At 35.4% G+C, this 26,832-nt stretch overlaps 1 protein-coding gene and 1 long non-coding RNA gene across 2 annotated transcripts in view; both read left to right on the top strand.

Annotated features, from left to right (window-relative positions):
• The window catches only part of LOC150098959 (uncharacterized), an 89,596-nt gene extending 78,153 nt beyond the window's left edge, over positions 1-11,443 (top strand). The window contains exon 4 of the long non-coding RNA XR_016549448.1: positions 11,343-11,443. This is a non-coding gene — a long non-coding RNA (uncharacterized LOC150098959). The remainder of the gene's footprint in view (positions 1-11,342) is intronic.
• Positions 11,444-17,036: 5,593 nt separating this feature from the next.
• Positions 17,037-26,832, top strand: part of LOC150098958 (carnitine O-palmitoyltransferase 1, muscle isoform-like) — an 87,612-nt gene continuing 77,816 nt past the window's right edge. The window contains exon 1 of the mRNA XM_090405415.1: positions 17,037-17,167. Within this exon, the coding sequence (XP_090261541.1) occupies positions 17,051-17,167 (117 nt within the window). The 5' untranslated portion in view covers positions 17,037-17,050. The remainder of the gene's footprint in view (positions 17,168-26,832) is intronic.

Raw genomic sequence — 26,832 nt, 5'->3', positions numbered from 1 at the left:
TCTGGCCCTTGCAGTTGCACATACCATGGCACTGAACTAATCAATCTCCTAAGCTTGTCATACTTATCAGCCCGATAATTCCACATGTACCCCATCTTAATTATAAATTCCACACCTTTAGCCACCTCCCAAGTCAAGACCCTATGATCACTCTCACCAATTGGTGGCAACGTAGTCATATTCGTTAGTCAAATTCTCAGATGCAATTACCAGGTCAAGCACTCTCTGACCCCTAGCATTTTCCATTACGTGCTGTCGCATACAGTTATCCCTTAATAACCTCATAAAATCCAATTCTTTCCTCCCATGTGTCCTCTCCTCCTTCCAATCAATGTTACCATAGTTGAAATCTCCCATAATAATTACCCTCCTTCCACTCATTTCTTCTATTTGCTTATGCATACTATCTCCACCATCTATTCCATCACCTGGTCTATAGCAGCATCCACCTGTTTATTTAGTTCTGCTAATTTCAATCTCACACCAAATAGCCTCAAATGTGCTCTTTTCTCTATCCTGCAGTTCCACTTCTATTCTTCTTGGCTGTAGCTCATCAGCTATCATCAATAACACTCTGCCCCCCCCCCCATTTTATTCTCCCTGTCACTCCTGAACACTCCATACCCCTCACATTCAATCTCACTAGCTGTGTCATCTTCTGTCAGCCATGTTTCAGTAATGCCAATAACCTGTGGTCTGGAAGTTACCAACCAAGGCCAAAAATTCTTCCCTCTTGTTCCTAATACTTCTGGCATTTGTATACATGAATTGAAAAAGCCGATTTGTCCCATCCCTATTTTGATGCCTTATACTAACTATCCCATTCTTATTCATAGTCTTTCCTACTCGCTTGGGCATATTACACACATTCACACACTACTGTCTCCCTAAAATCTGCAAATCTACTCCTCTCCCCTTAATAACTCTAGTTTCCCTGGTTCTGTAACTTCACTTCCACCACATTCGACAACACCTTTTCTAGTCTCCGCACACCAAATGATGTGCGGATGTGATCACATGAGGCATGCAATGCATTGTTCCAGGCAAAGAAAATGATCTGCCCTTGTCATCCATATAGGAGACTGATGCGAAGACCAATGCCAGGATCCATTTCATTTGTAGGTAATATTGCCACATGGTAAGACAAGTTGGATCACAGATGAACAGAAATTACACCCAACAGCTCCCGCAGTGGACCAGGGCATGACAATCACTAGCACAGACATTGAGCCCTCCACATCCAGCCATGTCAGTAATTCTTGCATGAGTGTTATAGGACTTCCAGCGCAGGCTGCAAAGGAAGCCAGTGTCCATACTTGTTGGAATCATAATCTGGATGCTGGACTAGAATCTAGATCGGAGTGGTGGAGTGAAGGCTTTTATTCCAACATGGATAACTTATGTAATAACATGACAACAAGGATCTGGGAAATGGAAAGAGTAGTCTAGTTTGAGTCATGGAAAGGAGGAGAAAAAGTCTCCAAGATCATCCCTCTAGGCATTGTATTGCCACGGAACACAGCATGTAAATTGCTGAGGGGAAGAATGTTCGGCTAGAGATGAAAGCTGGATGAGATTATAGTGGTCATCCCAGCAGTGCACCTGGAAAGAGAAGTTGCCAAGAAAAGAACCATAGCATTGGATGAGTGGAGTGGACCATCAGGTATTCCAATTTTCACATATGGGATTTTCTTTGGCCTGCTTGGTTAATTTCTCATAATCCGATTTTGCCTTCCTTACCCTTGCTTGCCATGTTTTCTATTAGTCATAACCATCTCTTTATATTCCTCCCTCCCCACCTATACATTAGATTTTTGCAGCTCCTGCTTAATGATACTCGCCCATTTAATTTCTGCTGATTTATCCTTTTGATGTTTGATATACAATGTGATATTGTTTCCTTCATCACATCTTGACCATCTTCCATGTGCTACCAATATTTTTCCCTTTCCGATTCTTATGCCATGGCATTGCTTCAAGCTATCTTATCCAATCATGGAATTTTCTTGGCTGAAAATTCCATGTCTGGCAACCTCACAGATCAAGGCTGAATGGTTACTCTCCCCATTTAGATGCAAATCCAGCATCTATCCTATGGATAGATGCTGGTTGATGTAATGATCTCTTAATAGGTGATTAAATTCCATTTCCTTGCCCTTTGTGACCTTTTCCTCCTCCTATTCTATGTCCCTGTAGTTCAACCCTTAATAATTACTCAACCTGAACTCTTCTTCTGCAGCTTGTCCCACTTAAGTGAGATCGCTGTTTTTGGTGAGTCTCCTCCACATCTTCCTGTCTTGAGCTGTAACTACATCCCTGTTCTTCATCCTCAAGTCTTCTTCCACCAGCTTCCTTCGTCTCTTCTTTGGCTGCCTGTGCTTCCTCCTCCCTTGCACATCCATCTGCATGACCTTTTCTTCCCACATATTCATCCTCCCTCCTCATCACATGACCAAACCATCTCAACCTTGCTTCCTGTATCTTTGCTCCTAAGTTCGTAACTTTCACCGTTCCTCTCACTTAGTCATTTCTTAGACGATCCTTTCTGGTCACACCACACGTCCACCTAAGCATTCTCATCTCCTCTACCTCCATCCTGCTGATGTTATTTTTCCTCAGGGCCAAAGTTTCCATAGCATACGTCATAGCTGGGCTCATTACTGTCCTATAGATTTTTCCTTTCAGATTGATTGGCACCCTCTTATCGCATAGCACTCCAGCCATCTCTCTCCAGTTCTTCCATCCTCTTCTACTGTTGAATCTAAGTATCTAAAGTCCCTAACCTTCCCAATGACATTTCCTTCGAGCTCCAGATCTGTCTCCTGGCCGCCATCCACTTTGCAACACATATACTCTGTCTTACTTCTGCTCATACCTCTCTCTCTTCCAGTACATTCCTCCATCTTTCCAGTTTAGCTGCCACTTCTTCTCTTGAATCTGCACACAGCAAGATGTCATCTGCATACAACATTGTCCAAGGCACGTCTTCTCTCATCTCCTTTGTCACCACCTCCATCACAATATTAAACAGCAACAGACTTAATGCTGACCCTTGATGGAGACAACTGTCACTTGAAAACTTTGTCTGTCCCAGGCAGAACTCTTGTCTTCACATTTCTGTACATCTCCAGCACCAACCTGACATATTTCTCTAATACCTTCTTCTCGCTCAAAAACCTCCAGACTTCTTGCCTTGGCATTCTTTGGTACGCTTTCTGTAGATCAATAAACACCAGATGTAGCTCCCGTTGTTTCTCTTGAAACTTTTCCATCATCTGCTGTAACCCAATTACTCAACCTGAACTAAATGAATGATATAATCACGTAATCACAAGAAAGATATTTATTTAACCAAATATTTCGGTCTGGAAATAGCAGACCATCGTCGGTGGTATTACAAGAACAGTTTAAAAAATATACAAGCTAGAATACTAACAATAGATCGTTGAAATTAGAACATGCCGCGTGATGTTATATCACTAAGTATGAAACGAAATATTTTGAAGTAGAAACATGATTGAATTTGCTATTAAAAAAAAAAAAAAAAAAAAATTAATGAGTAATCTTGATTAGGCTTTCCCAGATTTTTGATATAGATATGCAGTCATTACGATTCAGGTTGGGATGATGGAGCAAGGCCTCCACGCTTTCCTTGAACAAACGCTTTGAACCTGTAACGGGATCTATGTAAGAGGCGCGTCTTGGACCAAAGGATGCTGTGGTCAGTTTCAATCCCGTGTTGAGCCAAACCAGACTTTTCAGGTTTATTGTGAAGAATGGATGATTGATGTTCTTGGATTCTTTTTTCAAGAGAACGTCCAGTCTGTCCAAAGTAAGAGAGATCACAGTTGCAAGGAATTTGATAAACTCCAGGAAGAGATAAAGTTGAGCGTTTGTCTTTAGGAGAAGGAAAATGAGAAGACAATTTGTTAATAGGAGAATACGTAGCTGTTAAATCATATTTCTTCAAAATTCTTGCGATAGGTTCTGAAATACCGGAGATTTAAGGAATAGGTACTCGACGTATTGAATCTTTGTTGTTTTGTGGAGGATTATAAGATGTAAGAAGACGTTGAATACTTTTTTCAGAAAAGCCATTGAGTTTCATGTGTTGCTGGATAGTAGAAAGTTCTTTCTGTAGATAATCAAAAGTAGAACAATTAGTTTTGGCTCTTTTGATGAGACATTTTATAATTCCTGTTTTATGACATGGATGATGGGCTGATTCTTTCAGAATATAACGACCTGTGAATGTTGGTTTCCTGTATACTGTAGTTGTAAGAATATTTGAAGATGATCGGATGAGGAGAACGTCTAAAAAAGATAACTGGTTGTTTTCTTCTAATTCCATAGTAAACTTTATGCGATGATGTAAGGAATTAATACTGTTTAAAAAGGAAGATAAAGTGTTTTTACTGTGAGGCCAAATAGCAAATATGTCATCTATATATCTTACCCAAAAAGATGGTAGAGGGAAACTAGATGTGAAGAGGACTTTTTCTAAATGTTCTAAATAAAAGTTGGCTAAAGCTGGAGAAAGAGGACTTCCCATGGCTGTTCCTTCTACTTGGCTATAAAATTTGTTTTGACATATGAAATAACCAGAATGTATAACGAAATCGAATAGTTTTATAATATCTTGAGGAAAGATGTCAGCAAGTAGTTTTAAAGTTTCCTTAAGAGGTACATTGGTGTATAAAGATTCTATATCAAAACTAACCATAAGATCTGTAGGTTGTAATGAGACGTCTTTTAATTTTTCTAAGAAATCTGAGGAGTTTTTTAAAAAAGAACTCGAGTTGCCAATGTAAGATTTCAGTAATTTAGCTAGATATTTGGCTATACGGTAAGTAGGAGAATCAATGCAATCTACTATTGGACGAAGAGGATAGTCAATCTTATGGATTTTTGGAAGGCCATAAAATCTAGGAGGTCTTGCAAAATGAGTTTTAAGTCTTTCAATTGTGTCTTTATCTAAACTGATGACTTCATCAAGGAGAGAATTTAATTTCTTTAGTTGTCTGTTGGTTGGATTATAATCAATTTCTTGATATGTGGAGCGATCTCGAAGCAAAAGAGAAAGTTTTCTTTTGTAATTTACTGAGTCCATAACTACTGTTGCTTTTCCCTTGTCAGCTTTAGTGATAATGAGGTGATTATTTTTTTTTTCTCAAGGACTGTAAAGATTTCATTTCAGAAGGAGATATGTTAGAAGGAGGAAGTTTAGCCTTAAGTAGAGAAGAAGCGACTTCTAGGCGAAGAGCATTAGCTTTATCGCTGGTTAGATGATTAAGATTCCTTTCAATGTTAACTAGGAAATCTAGATATGGTATTTTATTTGGAACAATAGAAAAATCATGTCCTTTTGAAAGGATGAGGGTTTCGCTTTTAGTCAAAGGACGTCCGGATATATTTACAATCCAATTATCTGGAGTTTTTTTGGGTAAGATATATAGATGACATATTTGCTATTTGGCCTCACAGTAAAAACACTTTATCTTCCTTTTTAAACAGTATTAATTCCTTACATCATCGCATAAAGTTTACTATGGAATTAGAAGAAAACAACCAGTTATCTTTTTTAGACGTTCTCCTCATCCGATCATCTTCAAATATTCTTACAACTACAGTATACAGGAAACCAACATTCACAGGTCGTTATATTCTGAAAGAATCAGCCCATCATCCATGTCATAAAACAGGAATTATAAAATGTCTCATCAAAAGAGCCAAAACTAATTGTTCTACTTTTGATTATCTACAGAAAGAACTTTCTACTATCCAGCAACACATGAAACTCAATGGCTTTTCTGAAAAAAGTATTCAACGTCTTCTTACATCTTATAATCCTCCACAAAACAACAAAGATTCAATACGTCGAGTACCTATTCCTTAAATCTCCGGTATTTCAGAACCTATCGCAAGAATTTTGAAGAAATATGATTTAACAGCTACGTATTCTCCTATTAACAAATTGTCTTCTCATTTTCCTTCTCCTAAAGACAAACGCTCAACTTTATCTCTTCCTGGAGTTTATCAAATTCCTTGCAACTGTGATCTCTCTTACTTTGGACAGACTGGACGTTCTCTTGAAAAAAGAATCCAAGAACATCAATCATCCATTCTTCACAATAAACCTGAAAAGTCTGGTTTGGCTCAACACGGGATTGAAACTGACCACAGCATCCTTTGGTCCAAGACGCGCCTCTTACATAGATCCCGTTACAGGTTCAAAGCGTTTGTTCAAGGAAAGCGTGGAGGCCTTGCTCCATCATCCCAACCTGAATCGTAATGACTGCATATCTATATCAAAAATCTGGGAAAGCCTAATCAAGATTACTCATTAATTTTTTTTTTTTTTTTTTTAATAGCAAATTCAATCATGTTTCTACTTCAAAATATTTCGTTTCATACTTAGTGATATAACATCACGCGGCATGTTCTAATTTCAACGATCTATTGTTAGTATTCTAGCTTGTATATTTTTTAAACTGTTCTTGTAATACCACCGACGATGGTCTGCTATTTCCAGACCGAAATATTTGGTTAAATAAATATCTTTCTTGTGATTACGTGATTATATCATTCAGTCTTATGTCGCAAGTATCCTTAAAACAACAACCTGAACTAATCATGCTAATTTGTTGATGTTTGTGTGTTCATATATTCCTGTGCCTAGTATACCATTTTAAATAATGTCTTCACACATGTAACAGAAAATTATGTAGAATTTTTTACTCCTGTATATTTTATCCAATATGTCATGAGGTGACAGCATTTAAATTATGAATACAAGAACAAGACATATTATACAGCATGTGTATAAAATGTCTCAGTCGTAGCTGCATAGTAGGGGGAAACAGAGTTCTGAGAATTCGGTATAGATGTATAATTGATTAATTAATTTTTTAACAAATTTAAAATAATTAACAGCAGTCACTTTCCAAAACTTAGAGATAGGCATAAAGTCTGCCCAGTTAAGATTAGGATGGTGGCATAAGGCTTCACACAATTCAAAAAAATAGACAATCAAAATTGGAATTACTGTAGTTGAGCATCTTGGTATAGTTATAGTGAACTCTGTCTGTTGTCGATGGCATCAGAAGTAAGGTCTGAACCTTCAGATTCCAAAAGTCTTATATACTCTTAATGTTGTTGGCTTCTAATTGTAGCATAATGGCCAGTCCATCCAAAGTAGCAAAGGTGACAAGAACAGGATGTTTGATAAACACCAGGCGAGGATAGAGGTGATAACGCATCTTTGATAGGTAGTAAGAAAGATGAACAACTTGCAGGCTGGATTTTTTTTTTTTTTAATATTTGTGGGTGGGAACCTCAGATTTTCATCTGAGGTTCCCACCCACAAAAGGCATTAGTAAACCTATAGTATATTTGCACTGTAGGTTAGTTAAGGGATTGAAGGTGGTATACAGATTATATCTGCAAAGGATCCTTGATATTTTTTAGATGTTCCTTTAAGGTAGGATATTCAGATCCTGTTAATATCAGATTGCAGTCTGGGAGACAGATGATAATTATCAGATATTTTCTGTATCAAAGTCTTGCTTAATTTTACTATATTACTTAATGGAGTAAGTTTTATTTTATTTAATTTTTCTAATAGAAGAGACTGAGAAGAACAAATTATGTGTGCTCAGTGCACAAGGCTTTTGATAATGATGATGGCTTCCTGAAAATTCAATATTACCAGTGGAGTTATGATGTATTAAAGCATCCAAAAAGTGGAGACTGTTGTTAGAATCACATTTATTGGGAACTTGATGTGAGTATATCAGGAGTTAATATTATCCAGAAATCAAGGTAGTTCTCTTTCAGAGTGAGACCTGATTGCAAAGATATCATCCCCAAAACGTAGCAGAATGCATTCGAGGAGAACTGGTGTTAGAAATCCAATCCTCTAAATGCTTCATAAAATAATCAGGCAAAGCAGGTGATCTAGGACTATCCATTGCAGTACCTTTGATCTGCTGACATAATAAATTATTTCAGGTAGATTATGAAATAGATCTACTTATAGTATAATCGACAGAGATTCCTATGGAAAGCCAGCTAAACAAATGAAATAAATTATTAGATCAAACATATTCCTTAGATACTACTAGTATTGAAAAGTTATGGATTCATGCTCATCCCTGATGTATTTTTGGCCTTCCTAAAGTCCAAAAATCTGGTTATCTGTTACGTGTAACAGTTATTTCATAGGATCTCCTACTTATTATTTGGACATTGACATTGAAGGACTCTTCGATGGCATGAAGTCAAAACTATCAAAAATAGTTCTGACTTCAAAGAAAAAATTAAAGATTTTCATCTTCGCATGTGTCTTAAATGATGGTTTCCTTTGATGTAGTTTCACTGTTTACAAATATATCACTTCAAGAAACTCTGTAGCTATTACAAGCAGATTTCCCTGATGGCATCATTAGGTTCAAGTTTACTATCAATGCTGGTTATTTTATTTGGCACTATAAATTATTTCACCAGATCGAGGGTACTGCGATGGGTGGTCCTATATCACTTGCTTTGGCTGATTATTTTATGGAGCATTTAGAGGATCAAATGTCTCTTTGACCTCACACTTTTCTATGTTTTAATATCTTTGCAGTCTGGTCTCACACTGAAAGCAAACCACTTCAATTTCTAGATAAAATTAATTTCTTATATTATAAAAATCAAGTGGATATTCAATCTAGTATTATTTCAAAGCACACACACACTACAGTATAGGATGTGTGGAACTGACACATTTTTCTGCCTTTTGTAAATATTCTTCACTCCTTTGCCACATATTTCTGCTCTCTCCACACAACTGACTCATTCTCAAAACATCCCCTTGCATATTCACTCACCAGTTTTACTTTCCTTCCACAATTTCATGTTTTTTTAAATGAATACATTTCACACATCCCCCCCCCCCGCCAAGCAAGCTTCCATATTAAAATTACCCATAACAAAGGCATCTTGCCTCCAATTGCTCTATTAGGCATTATTAACTAAATTCGAAAAAAAAATTACTTATCTTTCTGCACTGCTCCACTCACTTGCCAACTTTTGCTGACTGTCCTTCCATAGCAATTGCATGATCACATGGTGATTTTTTTTTCCAAGTAAAATATGTTATTATATGCATTTACTAGGACAAGCTTTAAATCAGCAGAATGCTGCTTTAATGATCATGCCAAAGTGCATGATCATTGTTTATAAAATAATATACTAATAAATTTATAACATAAGTAAAATTAAAATATTATGTACAGTTTTGGAAGAAGGTAAATTTTTAAAAAGTACTAGTGAATTAGAAGTAAAAAAGAAAGGCATCAAATGAATATAGGGAAGTATCTTATTCCACTTATTATTAAACAATGTGTTTATTCATCCAGGTTTTAAACAACATATATTTTTAGTTAATATGATCTATTTCTTACTTGGGAAAAATTTTTGCAAAAGAAATGCCTAATCTCTTATTTCTCCAAGCAGTTGAATGCATTTGTGTTTTATTTATAGTGACCTAAGGATAGGGTGCCCACAAAATTTGTTCTGGGTGTTCAGAGGCATTATATTCAAAACTACATGTATCCGAATGAAGAAAACAGTTAAAGGAATAGCAACTCTCAGAGTGTATAAATATCTGTCTTACTACACCTTGTCTGATAAATAGCAACAAAGTTGCATAGCATATCTGATATTGACGTGATCTTTCAACTCCAGTACAAGAGAAAAAGCCCAGCATCCTTTGACTAGTAAAGAGTAAATCTGCAAATTTTCTGCAGTGAGCATTTTAGATGATTACAGCCTCCTAATCATGTAACAGTCAGAAAGCGGTTCACAAATTTAGTGAATGTTTTGCATACAACCAAGAACATCAAAAAGAAAATGTTGACCAAAGAATTCTATAATGTACAAATAGTGGGATCAGGTTTGCAGGATTACTAACATTTAAATGCATACAAAATATTTGTATGATAGATACAAAGAAACATTTTAATTTTGTTTGTTGGAGAATTGCTGACACAAGCTGAACATAGCTTTTTCCTTTTTTTTCCTTCAACAAAAGCTATTTTTATTTTTTTCAAAGGATGTTTTCATAGGCATAATTTTTTGGCAATTATGTCAAACTTAAGAGTCATGGATGTGCTCATCCACAACTCTGAAAGTGGGAGTTTAATGTGGGATGCTTCATGGCATAATCGTAGAACTTGCCTTTTTGTCGCATACATATTATGACAATGATTTATCTGGACATTGCAAATTATGTTTTCCTCCTCTTAGAGAAAGAAGCAGAAGATAATATAATTTCTTAACAACATGGCACTGCTCTCTTTCTTCAGTGTTTTAAGTAATTGTATTGAATGAAAAGTTTGCAATCTGTTCTTGAATTGAAAGGTCCAATCCCCCATCTTTCTAGTTTACCAAATTTTATACTCCTTGAGCAAGACCATCTGGGGATTACATCAAAAATGTGTGTATGGGCAAATTAGGCATGTAGAAATATGAAAATTTTAAAACGAGATCACTGAAGGAAATATTAAATAGTAAATACTAAAATGTTGGGTTTGAGCCGAAACAACTGAAGACTAGCTTTATCTCCTTTATTATGAAGGTGTGCACTTGAACTATACAAATATAAATTTGAAGAATCTTTGTTATTTCATTGTTTGGAAATAACAAAGATTCTTTCATTATCTTGAAAACAAAACAAATTTTATGCCTTCTGTATAAGAACAGGATAGCCACAAAATGTTTAAAAACCAAACTGTGCTTTTGGTCCAAGTATTTTTGTGTTTTTGTATGATGGGCAATAGTTCTTATCTCAAATTTTTGTAGTTGTGATTTCCAGCACATGATATTACTCTGATATTTTTGGAACATCTGTATGTAGTTAAATTTTAATATTCACTTAAGTGTTAAGTCATTTCATACATTTCTGCATTCCCTATGAAAATGTGACAATCTTAATTCAAGGCAATTTTAAATTCTCTCACATGAAAGAAGGGAAGCATATAATTTCCTTTCATTATTGTAAATTCATGAACAGAAATAACACCATATTCATCAACATTACATTAAAGCAGTTAATATATTAGTATATGACCGGGTTATTTGGGTGTTTAAGTTTAAATCATTTGTTCTACCTATGTTTTGCTTTTTTCATTTAAACAGCTATTGTTTACTTTATTTTTTTGAAAGATTTCTTGAGTTCTTTTCAGAATAATATTATGTGATTGTGATTTAATGTGGTACAGCAAAGGATATTTCTATTTGGTATTGTAATAATATTCACTGGTATCATAATGTAAAATGTTTTGTTTTTATTTTGTCAGGAATTCTCGAATCATCTCCATCACTCTCATCACCACAGATCACATCCACAGCACAGCCCTCATTAGTGAAACAGTCTAAATCTAAAGGAAATGCTTGTTTATCAACACAGGAATCCATTTTATATAAAACAAGGTTTGCTCTTTTTCTTTATATATATATATATATATATATATATATATATATATTAAATTAAAACAGTTTCTTTATTGTATTTCTTTGAAATGTAACTATGGAAATTTGTGGTGATGATTGTTAGTTTTTGTAGAAGCACAGGATCACTACTCAAATTGATTAATCCATCAGGATTAATCAATTTGAGTAGTGATAATTTCATTATCAATTAAATTGATAATAAAATGTCAGATTTATTTATTTTTATTTTTATTTTTTGTTGGGAAAGCTTCTGATCTGTTACTTATTCAGTAGTTCTTTTCATTTGGTGAGGTGGAATTTAATTGCATATTTTAAGAAATATATCACAATCATATTTAGAAATGTAATAAAAATAAAGTTTTAATCACAGTAATCAGTGAGAAATGTTTAATATGTTAAGGATAATGTTAACTTCATATATGTGAAGTTAACAAGAAGTTACAAGTTACTAGAACATAGTAGTGTCTTATACGGACAAGTTGATTGAGAGAAAAAGAACTATCTGATGATGTATTTCTTGAACAGTATGAAAGCACAGGAGTCCTTGGAAAAAATGGTGTGGAATGATTTGTTCTAAAGAACAGAGATATATGGTATTAAAAAAAAGAAGATGAAAAGTTGTTTCATTAAGTTTGAAGTTAAACTATGTATAAATATTGACCTGCAGTTGCTTGTGTTTTTACATGTTTTTTAGTGGAAGATGTTGAAATGGTGGTAAGCAGTTCCATTGAAATGGCATCTATGAAAATACCTATAGAAAAGGCATTATGCAGAAACATTGATTATGAGAAAGTCTTAGAAGTGAATCATACAGATGGGGGAACTGGTTATAAAGTGGGCTATTCTCTTTTGGGTAACATCAGACATTTTGAGAGGGAGAGTCTCGAGATGTACTGCTCCCTAATGTCATCTCAAGAAGAGAATTCTGAAGAAGAGATACTGATATTATTAGATGTGAAAGGAAGTGAAATGAGATCCGGTGAGAAAGAAGAAATGATTGTAACTACATTCAAAACATCAATCTTAAGAGTGAGTTGCATAACATTTGCTTACTAGCTTGTGAAGCTGAGTTCACAGGAATGCACTATTAGAGTTCAAAGGAACAAATGTGAAAGTTTCTGCAATTAACCTAAAAAATTTATGAACAGATAATGGTAATTACTTACCAAAACTTTGAAATTGGCATACAGTCAGAGCGATTAAGCTTCACAATTTCGTTGTGCTTCATATGTTTCAAGGAAAAGACAATCAAATTTAAATCTGCAAGAATGAAGAATCTTGGTCTTGTTCCAAAGAATTCTTTGTCTAGTATCGGTGGCATGAGTAGCAATGCTAAACTTGTTGGATTCCAAAAATGCAATATAGTCATGATGTTCTTGGATTCTAATCAAAGGAGAGTGGCTAGTCTTTCCAAAGTAACAAAACTGACATGAACAGAGTACTTAATAGACACCTGGTAAGGAGAGAGGTGTTAATGTGAATACAATGAAATTGAATTTGTGAATAATCCATACTATTTGTTTAGATTTTCCTTAAAGGAATATCTGAACAAATATGATTATGGAAATTTTTTTCACATTGGATGGTGGTCTGGTGATGGATTATAATTTTCTTAATGATAGTTTCATTGTGTCTATTAGACATCAGATTGCTTTTAATTTTATTTAATTCATCTAACAAAAGGAATCAGAATAGCAGATTGCATGATCTCTATGTACAAGACTTTTGATAATACCTATCCATGTGATGAATGATGGTGTGAGGATGAATGGATGTATCTGTCAGTAAAGGTTGGTTTTTTGATAAGCCAAAAATTCAAGATGACTTGTAGGATTTTGAATTATTAAGAGTCCAAAAAGGGAAGAATTGGTGAATTCACATTCAATAGTGAACTTTATGTGGCGGTACCAAGAGTTTATTTTATCCATGAATTGTAATAATTTTGACTCTGACTGAGAACAAACAGTAAAGATATTTCGTATTTGGCTTCAACAAAATTAAAGAAAAAAAAATGCTCCATGAAATAATCAGCTAAAGCAGGTGAGATAGGACTGCCCATTGCTGATCCTTTGATTTGTTTGAACAATTTATTCTGCCATATTAAATAGCCTGCATTGATAGTTAATTTAAATAGGTTAGCAGTGTCTTCTGTCTTCTGGGGAAGTAGATTGTAAAAACTGATATGTTGGTGAAAAATCATAATTTCATTATCCAACAGACACAGATTTTTAATTTTCTGTTTAAAGTCAGTGTTCATAATATAAGAGTAGTGTGGCCAGTGAAATGTCAAACATGACAGAAAAGATGTTTGGCAAAATGGTAAGTGCGAGGGGGCAATACAGTCCACTATTGATGCAGTGGATAGCCATCATGGGCCTTGTGAACACAATAGAAATTACCAATACATTGATAAAATTGCTTATATCTTAAAATTTCATTTCAAAAATTTTACACTGCAAAAATTAAAACAATTTTAAACAAATTTCTTAACGATTAATTGCTTTAATACATTTTAATGATACAGTAAAAAAAAAAGCAAGTTCATAAATATATCTGAATAAATCATAGAATTTTACAGAGATCTGTATGCAAGGTCTGATTAAATAGCTTGGAAATGTTGAGATTGACCACATGAGTATCTCAAGACTTTTTACATGGCTTGTGTTCAAAGTTGAATAAGGTCAGCTAGGATATGTGCTGTTGAACGAGAGCAAAAAAATCCATAGTGGTTGTTACTAATTAATTAGTGAGCCTTCAGGTAGTGAAGTTAGCTTTTTTATGATCCTTGTCATATTTTCAAGAGGATTGAGATGAAGGCATTGGCATTGTGATAGCTTGATGGCTGACCTTTAATCTTCATTTTCAGTGACTGGCATGGATGCAGGCTTGCATTTGTGCTGTTTGGGTGATACCAGATGAGCATGACAGTTATGTCAGCAATACACAGTAGGTGTTACTACTCAAGGACAAGTATTCCACCTGGACTAGGAGACATTAGCATCTAAATTATCGAGGATTCTTTTGATGTCTAATTAGGTCAAAGGAGGAATTAGCGAGTTATTTGTGGTATAGTGGGAGTTGATTTTCCTTGGTTGTGGATACAAAAGTTATATCTTTATCTTGAGGTGCTGTTACTATCTGGATGTGAAAGAGGCAGAAACATGGAAGGAACAATTGCACCTGGTAGCTAAAGAAGAAGGACCAAAAGGCTTGAGTGCTGTTTGAGCATGAGGCAAGTTTTTTTGCATTTAACTCAAGGTCAAGTTTTGATTATGTTTTGGGGGTGGGGGGGGGGGGGGGTGGGGGGGGGGGGGGGTGGGGGGGGGGGGGGGTGGGGGGGGGGGGGGGTGGGGGGGGGGGGGGGTGGGGGGGGGGGGGGGTGGGGGGGGGGGGGGGTGGGGGGGGGGGGGGGTGGGGGGGGGGGGGGGTGGGGGGGGGGGGGGGTGGGGGGGGGGGGGGGTGGGGGGGGGGGGGGGTGGGGGGGGGGGGGGGTGGGGGGGGGGGGGGGTGGGGGGGGGGGGGGGTGGGGGGGGGGGGGGGTGGGGGGGGGGGGGGGTGGGGGGGGGGGGGGGTGGGGGGGGGGGGGGGTGGGGGGGGGGGGGGGTGGGGGGGGGGGGGGGTGGGGGGGGGGGGGGGTGGGGGGGGGGGGGGGTGGGGGGGGGGGGGGGTGGGGGGGGGGGGGGGTGGGGGGGGGGGGGGGTGGGGGGGGGGGGGGGTGGGGGGGGGGGGGGGTGGGGGGGGGGGGGGGTGGGGGGGGGGGGGGGTGGGGGGGGGGGGGGACTCCCCCCCCTCTTAATAAATCTAGTTTCCCTGAGTCTGTACATCCACTTCCACATCATTCATCAACACTCTTTCAAGTCTCCGTACACCAACTCCATTCAAATGTAACCCATCCATCTTATATAAGTCCTTTCGCCCATCGAACTCATTCCACACATCCACAAATTCCACACCACTCTCCATGCATAACCCACGCATAAAGTCATTGGCAATTATGGCCCTCCTTCTAAACACTTCGCTGTCATACCGCGGTAAGATACTCACCATCCTAACTCTCTCACTCTTCTCTTTTGCTACCTCAAACAACTCCCTCACATCCTCTATCATTTCCATTTTGTCCTCTTTCAAATCATTCGTTCCTGCCACTATTATCATCTCTTTCACCCTCTGTTTTTGCAGTCGAATAGATTCGCTGACGTCCTTTATGTTTGCACCCGGCTGGTACGACTTCGTTAAACTCTCAATTATTACGCCTCTTAATAGCGAATCCCCATACAGCACTCGCTCCTTCATTTTATTGACGTTTACGTACATTCTATTAATATTATCATGATGAAACCAGCTTCTCTGATTTCTTGTTCATTTACTGTCATTGAATTGAAGGTTAATGATTGCCTCTCACAGTTGTATGAAAAATGTATAAAAAAACTCAGTTCTGATCTCATGAATACAAATTTTCTGTGAATGTAGTAATGTTTCTTTGAAGATACAAGATACTGGACATACAAGGATTTGTATGTCCAGTATCCATTATTTGTGATTGGTATTGTACCCTTGTCATATGAAACCATACTTTGTGAGACTAGAACAAATCCACCAAATCTTGTCATCCTCTTCGATAATGGAAGTCATTCACTTGCAGAAAAAACATTCAAGTGGCATGATTTCCTACTAATAATAAATTTGACCAATAAATCATTGTTTTGTTAATTATTTTCAACCAAAAAACTAATGTAATAAAAAATAACTAACACCGGGTTTATAGGTCGTAATAATTATTTAATAAAACATACTAGTTTCTGTTTTACTTATATGTTTGTGTAATGATTCCTTCATATGCTGTGTTTTTAGTTATGTAATGATTCATATTTAATGCTTGTTGTATATTTGTGTTCATCCTAACCCAGATAAAGCCACTAGCTTAAGTGGCAAAACTAGAAGGTTTTATTAAATAATTATTATGACCTATTAACTCAGTGTTAGTTATTTTTTATTAAATTATTGTTTTGTAACAGTTAAAATTTTAGATTGTATGGTAAAATATTTCATGGTAACTCCTTTAAATCATTTTCTCCCAAAATTGGTCTACCAGCACAAGCTTCATCACAAATGGTTCCTGTAGATCTAGTTTATGAGTAATTTCTTTTAATTGCTAAAACAAATAAAAGAATGATTGATAAATGATATCTTTGCTGATAGGACTTCTTCAGCAGCTGCTTACCACTCCTAAAGTAATACTTGACTGTTGTTACTCTTTCGTAACTACTATTGTATATGTAAAGAGTTTTGTCTAATAGTGCTAGAAAGAATATGAAAAATAGGTTGCTTTTAAATAAGCAGTGACTAACGCACAGTAGTCACATCTATATAGAGCAAATAAAAAATACTTGTTCACTTTAATTATTTTATGTATGTTCTTGTATATATACATATGTATATAAATTATAAATTTTCTCTTTAGGCATTTGTAATGAGATAAATTATGCTTAGTACTGAATTTAAAAAAAAAATTTTCAGGGTCCTTGAAAAAGTTTATGATGAGAAAGGAATTAGCATGCCACCTAGTAAAACTTTCAAACAGAGAAAGGTGAAACTTCCTCAAAGGCTTGTGTGGGATGTTGGATCAGAATTTGCTATCAAAATTCAGAATGCCATGGAGTATGCAAAAAAAGTAAGCCTTTAATGTAGTGAAATTAACATAAAATGTATAAATAAGTTCCTTTAATTGTTCATATTTGTGCTCACAACTCCTAGTGAAATAAAAATTTTATGACATAACTGTGGTACCATTGCATTAAATTTGTATATAAAATCAGTGATTAGGGTTCTGTTTATTTACAAATTGTAGAATTTATTTTGACAGATTGGTCTAAATTTCATAAATTCTTAATTATCTTTATAATAATAATTGGTATGCAGAGTTTCTCCAAAAAGTGAATATTATAAATGTGCATATGTGTCAAACCAAATTTTTGACAGTAATTTGCTCAGAGTGTTGTGCACAGGTATATCCACATATTCCATCCGATTTTAATTTATAGATGTCAAAATGGCAAGAGTTCAACAAAATAAAGAGTTTAGTTTAGTGTATTGTAGTTACAGTGGTTATACCCTGTAGTAGACCAGAGAAATAGTTTATTATAACACAGGGTTCAATTTAGTCAATTAAAAAAAAAAAATTCCCCTTTCCTGTATTCTGAGGAAGGGGGCAATCCCAAGATGATATTGGAATTGAATTTTAGAACTTATTTCACACTAAGCTTCAGTGCAATTGTTGGAATTCATTGTTTCTCACATAAATGTGAGAAATGTGAGTTGGCCTGGTTGGCCGAGTGGTTAACGTATTTGCTCTCCAGCCAAAAGGCTGTAGGTTCGAATCCCACCGTGGGCATGCATGTTTGCGATTGTCTGTGAAAGTACTAGTGGTGGTAGTAGTCGGCAGTAGATGGCGTTGGTGTTAGATGATGAAGGTTGGTCGAGTAGTGTAGAGTAGATGCCCTCCCCCGATGAGTCTTTGGAATCCCTGGAGGTGTGATATAATAATAATAATAATAATAATAATAATAAATAACTGCGATTCATGTTTGAAGAATCTAAAGTATGAATGAAAACTGAAGTTTGGAACTAACATAACTTCAATATAGTGCATATGAAAGTAATAGTGAAATAGTAAAGAAAAGCACAAATAACTAATGTAATTTTGGATAAAGCTCACGTTAAAATCTAAAATTCCAGTATAAAAGTACTATAGATGAAACTTAGAGTAGTTAAATTTTTTTTTTTTTTTTTAATTTAAAACAAACTGAAATGAAAGCTAGAGAGTTTATATTCCCATAGCTTGTAGCATTCATAATTATAAAATTAATACTTTTTTTTTTTCACATGGTTTATTGCCAGTATTAATTTCATATATATAAAATAAAAGCTGCTCTCAGTTACTAACTGAATATGAAAAAAAATATGCATAACAAGGTTCTGAATAACACTAAAAATGCTGTTTATGATACATATCGATGAAAATGTTTATACTAAAGAAAAGATTTATAGTGGGAGCCATATCCAGAAGTGATACCAAGGTTGAAGTAATGCAGAAGTTACCTTTTGGTTACTCGTATATGGAAATATGATTTCTGCATTACTTAAATTAACCACTGATGGGACCTCAATAGAGGTTGAAACCGGTCTGAGTAGTGACCCTTCTCATAATGCATAGTATTATACATGTCTGGAAGGATATGTGATTTACATTATGGGATACTAAGGCAAGTGATGTGAAGTCATTAGCCTCTATATATGAGTTGCCCGTCCTAAAAATACTTCAGGTACAAACTTTGTTTGCTTACACTTGGATAAAGGATCAAACCAAGAATATAATTTCTTGACATCTTTAAATTTATAGTATAACTAAGTGAAAAATCTTCCAATGAGTTTTAACAGTAATGGCTGTTAAAATAATTAAAACTCACATACTGAAATTTCACTAACAGAGTTTTATTTCAATAAAAAATAAAGTTTAAAACTAAAGAATTTTTTTTCTGATGGTAATACAGAAAAAGAAAGCATAAACTTCCTAAGAGTTTCATAGACACAGCTATTGAAATATTGTAACTGAGTCATTATTTATGACTTCACTTAATCATTTATGTTTGTCATAAAAGTTAACTTATTACATAAATAATGCCCATGGTGATTTTTTTTTTAAAAATTTTCTTTTGGGTGTAAGAAAGAGAACAAGAGTGCAAGACAAACAGAGAAACGGGTGAAGCTCAGGGTGGACAAGGAGACACAACATGAGAAAGCTTGATACTCAAAGAGGAAGTGAATGTGTGTGGTAAGGAGAAAAAGAAATAGCTATTGAAAGATATGGAGAAGTCACATCTAATAAGTGGATTAGATATTATATATATATATAATTATATTTAGTTTTTCCTTACATGAGTGAAACCGTTATGTAAAAATGATATGGTGATAGAAAAAGAGTTATGCCCATACAAGGTAGAGATGCAAGGAGCTAATAGTGGCAGTCATTTTAAGGCAGTATGGTATGAGATAGAGGTGAATAGAATGAAATAGAGGTATCCCTTGCTTAACATGGGATTTGATTAACTCAGCGAAATTGATTGCCACAATTCCTTTTTATACATGGCAAGTTTTAATTATCGCACCTTTAAATTTACCAACTCAAAAATATGCAAGCCTCGAGGAGTGTTTCCTGGCTGAGACAAAGTCGTGAGCATGATGACGTCGTTCCTCCAATTAAGCATTCTTCCCATACAAGCTGCAATTATTCTGCTGTATTTACAAATTACGTTCTTCTTAAATTTTACAGATAAAAATGCCATCTAGAACTTTTATATCAAAAAAAGAAGCAGTGTGCAGCCTGATTATAAAGTATCAAAAGATTGTCTAACTGTTATGCTTTGAGGGAATGGTAATGGAGATTTTAAATTGAAGCCACTGCTTGTCTATTGAACCCAGAACCCAAGGGCTTTAAAAGGATGTAACAAAAACTCCTTACCTGTAATTCGGTGGGCGAATCAGAAGGCTTGGGTTACCCAAAGCTTATTCGATTGGCTTAAGCCTTATTTTTGTCCGGCAGTCGAAGCTTATTGCAAGAGAAATAATAACTTAGCTTTCAAAGTTCTTTTGCTTTTAGATAATGCATCTGGTCATCCAAATTCTCTTAATGATCTGTGTGAGAATGCGAAAGTTTTATTTTTTCCACCAAATATGACATCATTGCTACAACCTCTGGACATGGCAACTTTCAAAGCCTATTTTCTTAAAAAGACATTCTTAGAGGCAGTAGAAACAACAATGGAAGAAAATGCAATTACACTCCAAGAATTTTGGATAAATGTTAACATTAAACACACAATTGAAAACATTCGTGACTCGTGGAGCAAGTGTCTTCTAGCTGAATGAGAGCTGTTTGGAAAAACCTTTCGCCAAAATGCACTAATGACTTTGGTGGTTTTCAAAATCCTGTGAAGAACGTGGTTGAAGAAATCATTACAGTTGGTGAAGACCTTGGTTTTGATGGTGCTGATGCAGAAGATGTTAAAGAATTATTGGATTCAAATTCAAAAGATTTCAGTGACAACAATCTTCTTGAAATTGAATAACAACATGCATGTGAAGACAAAGGAGATAACAATCAAAGAGCTGGATGGAATATTTCACACTTTAGAATCGCTTAAGCAGCAAGTAATGGATATGGATCCAGATGTTAATTGAAGAATGCTTGTTTGTCGAGGTCTAGAGAGTCATTTTGCTTGCTATTGTAGAATTTCTGCTGATAAGAAAAAATCTAAAACTGTTCAATCGACTCATAACTTTTTTGATAAAAAATTGCAGTAACTAATGTAGGTACAAGCATTTATTAAACATTTACTTTGCATTAATTTTTATCTTTCCTAAAAGAGTACTATATAAAACGAATTATTAATACAGTAATCGATCATGGACGAATTGTAATTTTTACCATTGATTATTATATTTGATTAACACAATTTTGATATACGCTGTACCATCGAAGGATTAATTAATCGCGTTAATCAAGGGATACATGTACTTAGTTGGAAGTTGCTATTGACCTGGTAATGTGGATAGTAGTAACCATGAAATATATAAGCAAAATGAGTCAAGCAAATGGGAAAAAGGGTGATCTTAACAGAATATAACAGATGGTATGCAAGGACTTGAGGGTCTTGGATTTGATCATCTCATCAGAAGATGTCATTATAAATGAGGTGTAAACTCACTCCTGATAAGAGTAATCATGAAGTGGTTACCTGTGAGGAATTCTTTGTGGTTTTCTCATAATTTTGGCCTTAAGTGTGTTATATTGAACTCGCATCCCCATTTCTGTGCCCATTCACTTGATTTATTCACGTCTTATTGTAAGGCCACAACATCTTTTCTACTCTTCATAGTTCATCCCAACTATGCATCATCTGCAAACAACTGAATATCCCCATTCAGTTGTTTGCAGACCTAAAACAGACCCCTGAGGCACACCACTGGATATTGCTCCCCCATAAAAAAACTTGCTGATACCTTTCAGATAGCCAGTCTCTGATCCAACCCCATCCGCTTTAGTTTGACTATCAACTTATCATTCGGTAATCAATCAAAAGCCTTTGCAAAACCTAAGTATACTACTGTATATCTCTCTCCTCTGTCCAAGGAAGCCATCACCTTATTGTAATAATAAGTAGATTACTAAAACATGACCTCCCTTTATCAAATCCATGCTGTCCATGAAAGATAATACCATTGTTGTCAACCCACTTCTGGATCCTAGTTCTCAATAACTTAACCACAATACTTGACACACAGATAGGCCTATAATTTGAGTTCTATCACCTCCCTTATGAAGCAGCACAGTCTTGCCCTCCTTCCACTCCTTTTGGACTTGACCCAGTGCAAGACTCATATTAAAAAAAAAAATGTCAAGGCAGATGTCAACTCCCTGGCCTAATCCTTCAGAATATGTGGTGATATCTTATCAAGTCCCAAAGCCGTATTGACATGAAGTTTGCTCAATTCCCCATACACCTCTTGCTCACTTACAGTCAGTCTCTCCTCCCCATCATCAACAGCTCTCAGTCTCTCCGTGATGTCACATTCACAAGTATGAACTGCTCATTAAGTATCTCCACTATATCTTCCGCAGCAGTTGTCCTTATACCATTTTCTCCAATCATTGTCATCTTTCCATAATCATTCTTTTTTTTTGCTTGCTACGTAAGAACTCCGTAGGATTCTTTTTGGCTTCATGAGCTAACTGCTGCTCATACATCACTTTTGCTACCCTTACCAACTAAGTCACTCTCCTTGCCTGGTTTTTGTGATCCTCGTGAAATTGGTTATTACAACTTCTCTTATGCTGCCTCCATAATACCTTTTTTCTCTGTATCACATATGCTTAATCTCTTCATTCATCCATTTCATATTTAACCTTCTGACCCATGTAATACTAGATAGTTCTTGAATATCCCTCAAGCTGCATTGATCTCTTTTCCAGCTAACTCCTCATTCCATGCAACACCTGCAAGCTGTCTCCTGAGCTCTTCATAATCACCAGCCTTGTAGTTCCACATACACCCTTTTCTCACAGAGGTGCTCACAATGCTGGCAACCACCCAGGTAATCACTTCATGGTCACTCTCACCAACTTGAGGATGATTTGAAACCTTGTTTATAATTACATTCTCTAATGAGACGATCAAATCCAAAACCCTCAGTCCTTGTGTGCCTTCTGTTATATACTGTCTGAGGTGGTTGTCCCTCAGAAACTCATTTTCTTTACTTTAAGTTGCTATCAAGTTGCTATCTTATCATCCCAGTCTGTATTGCTATAGTTAAAATCATCCTTTTCTTATTTGCTTGGCTAATTTGATTATACATTTCATAGTCACTACCATCCACATTACTAGGTTTATAACATCCAACTAAGTATTTCATTCTATTCACCTCTATCTCACACCATACTGCTTTAAAACAACAGGCACTATTTCCCTCTTGCATCTCTACTTTGTCTTTCTATAACTCTTTCTATCCTCATGAAACGCATCATATCCTTCCATCTCTATTCTTGTCAGGATATCATCCTCATCCAACCATGTCTCACTTATTCCAACAATTTTTGGATGAACAGACTCAATTAATGCAACCATTTAATTTGCATTGTTTCTTACACTATTTCCCTCTTGCATCTCTACTTTGTATGGACACAACTCTTTCTATCCTCACAAAACACATATCTTTCCATCTCTATTCTTGTCAGGATGTCATCCACATCCAACCATGTCTCACTTATTCCAGCAATTTTTGGATGAACAGACTCAATTAATACAACCATTTAAGTTGCATTGTTTCTTACACTTCTAGCATTTGTATACACAGTAGGATGTTTTAAAATAGCTTATTTCTGGATCTACAGCTTATTCCACTGACACCACTTATTTTGATGTGACTTCTCCATGCTTAACTTGAGCCATTTCTTTTTCTCCTTATTCATCTTCGAACCTTCTTCAGATCCAACTGTTCTGTAACTCCAACTATATATAAATAACTAAAAAAATAGCATACTATAAATTGACCAACCGATCTCTTGTGTATGGTCCCAAAAATAAAAATCTGAAAGGAAATGTTCTTTGTGTTATAGGATGCTGAGGCAGTTGATGTGAAGTCTCCTATATAAGCCTCTTATATAAGTAGTTTAGTTGTGAAGATACTTCGTGTACAAACTTTGTTTGACTACGTATAAGCAAACTTTGTTTGCTTATACATGGGTAAATGATTAAACAAGAATGTAATTTCTTTCCAGTATACAGGTAACCGTTGTATAATGCGGATGTTAGGTTCCATAGAAATGCCACTTTATATAAATCGTGTTATGCGAGACTCAGATCACATAGAAAAAGTAGGGTTATGTTCCAAAACCTTTTTTTTTTTTTTTTTAAATAAATTATAAATTTACAAATTGTACATAAACTTCATTGTACATAATGCATAAATGTTTTAGGCAAAATAAAATAAAGTGCATATTTTAATCTTTCATAACACGAGGATTTGAGGATCGGTTAATAAACATTGGTTTTGTCATGTAATCACTTGATGCATTACTACAAAACAGGAGAGTAATTCTATCTTTGGAAACTTTGAATCCAGGAGCTGACTTTCATTTTTCGAAATATAGGTGTGTTTTTGCATTTTTTCCTCCCCAATATAACCCAGATTAATCCTCATCGAACACCTGGTCTGCATCATAAAATGTTTATAAACTGTGAGAGCTTTTTGTTTAATAAGATTTCCATCCAAAGGAATTTTCTTTCTAGTGCAATCTTCTATTCAAATCATTAGAGATTTCTCTATTTTTCCCATTAGAATATTGCGTACACGAGCAAATGTGCTTTGCACTTACCATTGACCTAGCAATAAACACTTTCTCAGATTTTATGTTCATTTTGTTTTGTTCGAATTGTTGATTCATTTAAATTCAAAGTCCTTGCAACAGCTCCTGCTTTTCTCCATTTTCAATCGATCCAAGATTTTAATTTTTTCTTCGAGAGAAATAAATTTTCTTTTCAATGATGGTTTTTCCCTTTCGTTGCAGTTTGTGGCCATTACTATAAAAATATTTTTTTACATAAAAAAAAGCATTACATATTAATTATGTATGTAACTCACCACAAAATAAAGTGCTCAACTTGAGATTTACACACTTATGATTTTTAATGCACTTTCCTGGCAGAAAACGAAGACAATTTTCAACAATAAACACTTTATACGGTTAACAGTTGACGTACATGCGTGCTGAAGGGTATTTTCCCCTAATATAAATTCGCTACTTATAATTACATGCGCAATACGGGCAGACTCAAATTTAATGAAGATAAAATTTGATTTTTAAGTCACACGGTGAAAAATATATGAAAAGATAAAGGGTTATTACAATGTGTAGACACTGTATATTTATCGAAACTGCGTTATATGAGGGTTATATTATGTTGTACTATCATCCCACTCTCTAAAGCATAGTGACCTTTCACATGTATTTCCATGCCACTGTAGATAATGAATGTTGCTCTTGTACTGAGCAGATTTCAATTAAAATACATGGATCTATTCAGAAAATGAAGATTTACAAGCATTGATTGTGATGACATTTGCCAGGAAATTAATTTTGCTGTCTTTGGAAGTTTGAACTCTCACTATTTGCAGTAGCATGCTTACATTGGATGTTTGTAAAAGCCTGTTTAATGAGACTGGTTGGTTTATATATAAAGCATTGGTTCTCTGAGACTATGTCTAGGAGTTTTTCTGTTTTTATAATGCATTATTTTGCTACACTTGTGTATGCTATAGGTAGGGTTCAAAAATTTATGCTGGCTAATTAGTAAGGAATCAACCTGCATGGAGTACCACAATCACCCAGTATATCACAGTCACATGGTAATCTTCAGTCTGGTAAATTTAAAAAAAAAAAAAAAAATGTTAATGCTATGGCTGATTTTTACCATGTATAACTACCAGTATTTCAGTTTCTAACTTTTAGGTAACTGATGAATTTCATTGCTTAGTGTGGGACCACTGCATCACTTATCGGAAAAACTGAAATGGCTTGAAAAAAATCCATGTTTGGTTTTTCTAATATATAGTTTCTGGATTACGTAAAAAATTAATTAATTAATAAACTCTAAAACAATAAAAAAATTTTAGCCCACCCAAAATAATATAAATAAAATCAGCTAATGCCTTTTATTCTCCTATAGGGAGTAGGTAAGGCCATTTACACTGTCTAACTTTTAGAGACCGAAGGGGCAGTTCAAGTTCAATCTCCACCAGGAGCCAATCAGAGATAGCTGGTCCAGAACTAACTATTTATATATGGAATCTGGTGAAGAGAGACGACTAAGAAATGCTGCCATCTCGTGGTCCCTAATCCTAATAGTTTACTATCTGAAATAGCATAGGTTCTATGCTAGATTTTTTTGAGTTTATGGGATGAAAAACCTAAGATTCCATTAGAAAAAACCTACTTGCCTGTGGCAGAGATCTACTAACTCAGGAACTGGTAAAAAAAAAAAAGGCTTAGAAAAGATTTCTCTAGTTGATAACTAGAATTGAACTTACAATGCTCTTTTTTTGAGCTGCCTTGCACATTGGACATACACACCATTTCTAACTGAGATACACAGGTTTTCCTATGTACCATACTCACTATAATTGTAACATAATTAATTGTAGCATAAAAAATGTTTTTATTAGCGTGTTTATCAATCTATGGAATATGGGGTGGGAGACTTCAGAAAATGAAAATTTTCTGAAGTTTTTTTTATCATGTTTTATGAATGATACATGACCATTTATTATTTACTTTTGTCTAAGAAATAAAAATGTGTATAACACTAATGAATGCTATATTTCAGCATGTCCTTTTATTTTTAATGATTAATTAATTGTAAATAAGATTAATTTTAGTATTAATTAATGAGAAAAATGACACTTCATTACACTTCATTGTTATTTCTAAAATATGAAGCTGATTTTGTATATGATATTCGTACAGAAATTTTTAAGATGTTCATTTGTTATCTGGGATGTAAACTTATTTTTCATGATTCATTTTCAGAAATTTTGGTTCACATTTGGTACACCCATGCCATGGTGGTATTCAAACCTGTAGTCTGTTGGTTGAAGAGCAGAGCAGAGCAGATACGCTAATCACTCAGCCAACCAGGCCGACAACATTTTTCTACCTTGAGCATTATAGAGTTGTCACATAGAGGCCAACAGGGTGAAATATGTAGTTGGTTGCTGCTATAG

This window comes from Typopeltis vanoorti, chromosome 15 (genome assembly GCF_054136105.1).
Source record: "Typopeltis vanoorti isolate ZY-2024b chromosome 15, IOZ_Tvanoo_1.0, whole genome shotgun sequence".
In the NCBI taxonomy this organism is placed as follows: domain Eukaryota; kingdom Metazoa; phylum Arthropoda; class Arachnida; order Uropygi; family Thelyphonidae; genus Typopeltis; species Typopeltis vanoorti.
The sequence above is the reverse complement of the archived record's forward strand: the minus strand, read 5'-3'. Positions and strand labels throughout refer to the sequence as shown.